This window comes from Orycteropus afer, unplaced genomic scaffold (assembly GCF_000298275.1).
Source record: "Orycteropus afer afer isolate SDZICR_OR568_19922 unplaced genomic scaffold, OryAfe1.0 scaffold00176, whole genome shotgun sequence".
Lineage (NCBI taxonomy): Eukaryota > Metazoa > Chordata > Mammalia > Tubulidentata > Orycteropodidae > Orycteropus > Orycteropus afer.
This window is the reverse complement of record NW_006921763.1, coordinates 1,806,996-1,811,960: the sequence shown is the minus strand read 5'-3', so window position 1 is coordinate 1,811,960 and position 4,965 is coordinate 1,806,996. Positions and strand designations below refer to the sequence as shown.

At 37.0% G+C, this 4,965-nt stretch overlaps 1 protein-coding gene across 1 annotated transcript in view; it reads right to left on the bottom strand.

Moving 5' to 3' along the window:
* Positions 1-205: 205 nt before the first annotated feature.
* Positions 206-4,965, bottom strand: part of CHRNA9 (cholinergic receptor nicotinic alpha 9 subunit) — a 21,165-nt gene continuing 16,405 nt past the window's right edge. Inside the window, exon 5 of the mRNA XM_007947146.2 lies at positions 206-747. Coding sequence (XP_007945337.1) covers positions 206-747 — 542 coding nt within the window. The remainder of the gene's footprint in view (positions 748-4,965) is intronic.

Here is a 4,965-nt window from a genome sequence, read left to right as displayed (position 1 = left end):
TCATCTTATTACCCTTGAAATTTTGCACCTTGTGCTTAATTTAAACTGACAAGTACCTAAGTTCATTTTAAATAAATAATAATAATAATAATAAAACCTATAGACAACATAAACCTTCAATCATATACAAAACTCTGACTTGGAAGAACATTGGAGTAGATCATAGAGAATTTTATTGATGAGCCCTGTAGATAGCAAACACTCACTAATCTGCTTTAGCTATTATCAAAATGGTCATGACAAACACCATAATGAAAAAAATCCACATGAAGAATCGGTCTATGACTCTTGCAACCTTCTTCCATTCACTTCCCTGGTAAGTGGTGGCCTTGTGGTCTTTGAGACACTTAGCAATGTACTCAATATTCTTTGTCAACATGTTGTATCGTGCACAGTAATTGTCAGTACCCTGTGGGTTCTCACCTTGGCACCCCAAGTCATTCTTTAAGAGTTTGTTAACTTCCTTCTTTCTGGAAAGGTCTTTGTTCCCGGCTGTTTTCAGATTAGGTTCTGGAAGTTTGTCATAAACCTTTCTGAAGTGATCGTGCCCCCTCCCCTGGCGCAGGGTAAGGCAGCTTTCACCCACGTCATAGACAAACAAGATCCTGGACATGTATTTCAGGATGACTACTCTGGCCCACTGTGGCACTGGCCGGGCCTCAGCACCGCAGAAGTGGATATTCATCACCATAATGGTCAAGGCAGTGGATGCTGTGATCAAGGCCATCGTGGCTATGTAGTATTTGCCTGGAATTAAAATATTGACAACTAAGTTAGCTTAAAAACTGCCCTTATTTTTGGCTTAAAAAGAAAGAAATCAAGACCTTTTCTAAGGAAACAACATACCCTAGTGGTTACTAGTAGAGACTTTTGGGTTCAAATCCCAGTTCTGTTACTTACTGGACATGTGACCTGTGGCAAGTTATATAATCTTATCAAGCCTCAGCTTCCTTGTCTGTAAAATGGGTATAAGAATAACATGATGAGGATTATGAGAAGAATTAAATGGAATGATGCAGTAAAGTTCTTAGCACTGTCTCTGTCCAAAGTTAAGATTTGCAAGTATTAGCTGAGATCATGTTGTTGTTGTTGTTATGTGCTGTCAAGTTGGACCTGAGTCATAGTGACCCCTCCTTGGGTTTCTGAGGAGGTATCACTATGGAAGTAGATTGCCCATCCTTCTTTCTGAGGAGTGGCTGGTGGGTTTGAACCGCCAGCCTTCTGGTTAACAATCAAATGCCTTGGACACTATGCTACCAGAGCCCCTTCTGAGATCATAGTGTGAGAAATGTTTCTACTTCAAAAAACAAATAATTAATGAACTTGCCTGGTTCTCAGACCTAATTAATATGGAAGTCTATTACTATTGGGAGCTCTGGTGGCATAGTGCCTAAGGCATTTGATAGCTAACCAGAAGGTTGGTGGTTAAAACCCACCAGCCACGTTGTGGAAGGAAGATGGGGCAATCTACTTCCATAAAGATTTACTGCCTTGAAAACCCAAAGGGGGTCTCTATGAGTCAGAATTAACTTGATGGCAGTGAGTTTGGCTTTTTTTTTTTTTTTAGTTATTACTAATGAGTGAGAAAGGAGATACCATGTCACTATTAGTCTTTAAAATGTGATTGTATAAAGCAAATACTTCTTGACAAGGAAAATCAAAAAAGTAAATAATAAAATAAAGGCACAAATCTGTGAAATATGAAACAAAAAAATTGAGAATATGAACAAAGCAAAATAGTAATAAAATAGACAAAACTGTGATATGTTTGCTCAAGGAAAAGGAGGGAGAGAGCTAAGGAAAGGATATGAAAAATGGAGGCTAGAAAATGAGAAAATAACATCATGAAGAGCCATATTGTAATACATTTGATAATGTGAAGAAATAGTTAAATTTCTGGAAACATATATAAAGTCAAAATTTAGTGCAAGAAGAAAGAGAACACTTGAATAGAAATGAGAATCAATCAAGTACTTCCTCTATTCCTCCCCCTCAAAAATCTTTAGACTCAAAAGTTTTTGTAAGTGAGTTTTACCAAACTTTCAAGGAACAGAGAGATGATTCATATCTATGCAAGTTATTATAGAAGTAGAAAAGAAGAGAAAGTTGTCCAACTCATTTTATGAAGTCAAGTTACTCTTGATTACAAAATTGACAAGAAAGACATTTTAGGGCACATTTCACTTATAGACTCATTTGAGAAATACTTATAAAAATAATTACCAACTGAATCCAACCATGTATTAAAATGAGAGCAGAGCATGATAAAGAAGGATTTACTCAGGAATACAAAGAGATTCAACACCCAAAAACTTACTGATGTCATATATTACATTAACGGGCTAAAAGAGAAACTCGGATGATTATTTTAACAGATGAAGACAAAGCATTTGATAATGTTTACCACTCACTATTATTTGCTCAATATACAAACAAAGCAAAAATAACCAGGAAGTTTCTGGATATGGTAAAGTGCATGGGCCAGAAACTTAAATCAAATGCTGCACTTAAGGCAAAAATCTTAGATACATTCCTATATGATCAGAACATTCCATATATGTTACTGCCTTACATAAATCCAGAGGTCCAAGCCAATGTGACAAGACCAAAGAAGAGGTAAAATTGGAAGGGTGGAGACATAATTGCTCATCTATATAGAAAATCCATTATACCCCTCCTGAATTTAAGAGAATAGATTTGATGCATTGAAAACCAATGACCAAAAATCAGAGGAATTGTGGGATGACATCAAGAACATCATCCATGAAGAAAGACAGGAAAGGAAGAAAAGAACAAAATGGATGTCAGAAGAGGCTCTGAAACCTGCCCTTGAACAAAGAGTAGCTAAAGCAAATGGAAGAAATGACAAGACAAAAGAGCTAAACAGAAGATTTCAAAGAGCAGCTCGAGAAGATAAAGTCAATTATTATAATGAAAAGCGCAAAGACCTGGAGTTAGAAAACCAAAAGGGAAGGACATGTTCAGCATTTCTCAAGCTGAAAGAACTGAAGAAAAAAAAATTAAATCTCAAGTTGCAATATTGAAACATTCTATGGGCAATATATTGAATGATGCAGAAAACATCAAAAGAAGGTGGAAGGAATACACAAAATCACTGTACCAAAAAGAATTGGTTGATGTTCATCCATTTCAGGAGGTGGCATATGGTCAAGAACCAGTGATATCGAAGGAAGAAGTTGAAGCTGCGCTGAAGTAACTAGCAAAGAACAAGGCTCCAAGAATTGATGGACTACCCATTGAGATGTTTCAACCCAGTGGATGCTATACTGGAGGCACTCACTTGATGTCAAAATTTAGTGGAAGAAGATTTGGAAGACAGCTACCTGGCCAACTGACTGGAAGAGATCAATATTTGTACCCATTCCAAAGAAAGGTGATCCCACAGAATGTGGAAATTAGAGAACAATATCATTAATATCACATGCAAGTAAAATCTTACTGAAGATAATTCAAAAATGGTTGCAGCAATATATTGACAGAAAGCTTACAGAAACACAAGCTGGATTCAGAAGTGGACATGGAGCATCATTGCTGATGTCATGGATCTTGACTGAAAGCAAAGAATACCAGAAAGATGTTTACTTGTGTTTTATTGACTTTCAAAAACATTTAATTGTGTGGATCATACAAATTATGGGTAACACTGATAAGAATGGGAATTCCAGAACACTTAATTATACTCATGATGAACCTGTACAGACACCAGGAGGCTGTTGTTTGAACAGAATAAGGGGACATTGCATGGTTTAAAATAGGGAAGGGAGTGTGTCAGAGTTGTATCCTTTCACCACACTTATTCAATCTATATGCTGAGCAAATAACTCGAGAAGCTGGTCTATATGAAGAAGAATGTGGCATCAGGATTGGAGGAAGACTCATTAACAACCTGTGATAGGCAGATGACACAACTTTGCTTGCTGAAAGTGAGGATGACTTGAAGAACTTACTGATGAAGATTGAAGACTACAGTCTGCAGTATGGGTTACACCTCAATAATAATAATAATAATAATCCTCACAACTGGACCAATGAGGAGCATCATGATAAATCGAGAAAAAAAATGAAGTTGTGAAGGACTTCATATTACTTGATTCTACAATCAACACCAGTGGAAGCAGCAGTCAAGACATCAGATGACATATTGCATTGGGCAAATCTGGTGCAAAAGACCTCTTTAAAGGGCTGAAGAGCAAAGAGGTCTCCTTGAAGACTAAGGTGAACCTAATCCCAGCCATGGTATTTTCAATCACCTTATATGCCTGTGAGAGCTGGACAATAAATAAAGAAGACCAAAGAAGAATTGGTGCTTTTGAGTTGCAGTGTTGGCAAAGAATACTGAAAGTACCATGCACTGCCAAAAGAACTAACAAATCTGCCCCAGAAAAAGTGCAGCCAGAATGCTCCTTGGAAGTGAGAATGGCCAGACTTCATATCACCTACATCGGTCATGTCAGAAGGGACCATTCTCCAGAGAAGGATATTGTGCTTGGTAAAACGGAGGGTCAACAATAAAGGGGAAGGCCCTCAACAAGGTAGATTAATACAGTGGCTGCAACGATGGGCTCAGGTATAGCAAGGATCATGAGGCTGGTGCAGGACCAGGCAATGTTTCACTCTACTGTACATAAAGTTGCTATGAATCAGAGATGACTCAATGGCACCTAACAACAACAACAACAACATATAGAAAATCCAGTAGGGTGTACAATCCATTAGAGTAATAAAAGATTTTGTCAAGATAAACCAAAAAAAGCAAACTCACTGTAATTAAGTCAATTCTGACTCATAGTGACACACTTTGGGTTTCCAAGGTGGTAAATCTTTATGGAAATATATTGCCCAGTCTTTGTCAAGATACTAAACATAATATCAACTTATAAAAAATGAATAGTATTTTTTTACACCAAGAGTAACTAACTAAAAAAAAACTTTATTAGTAAATAC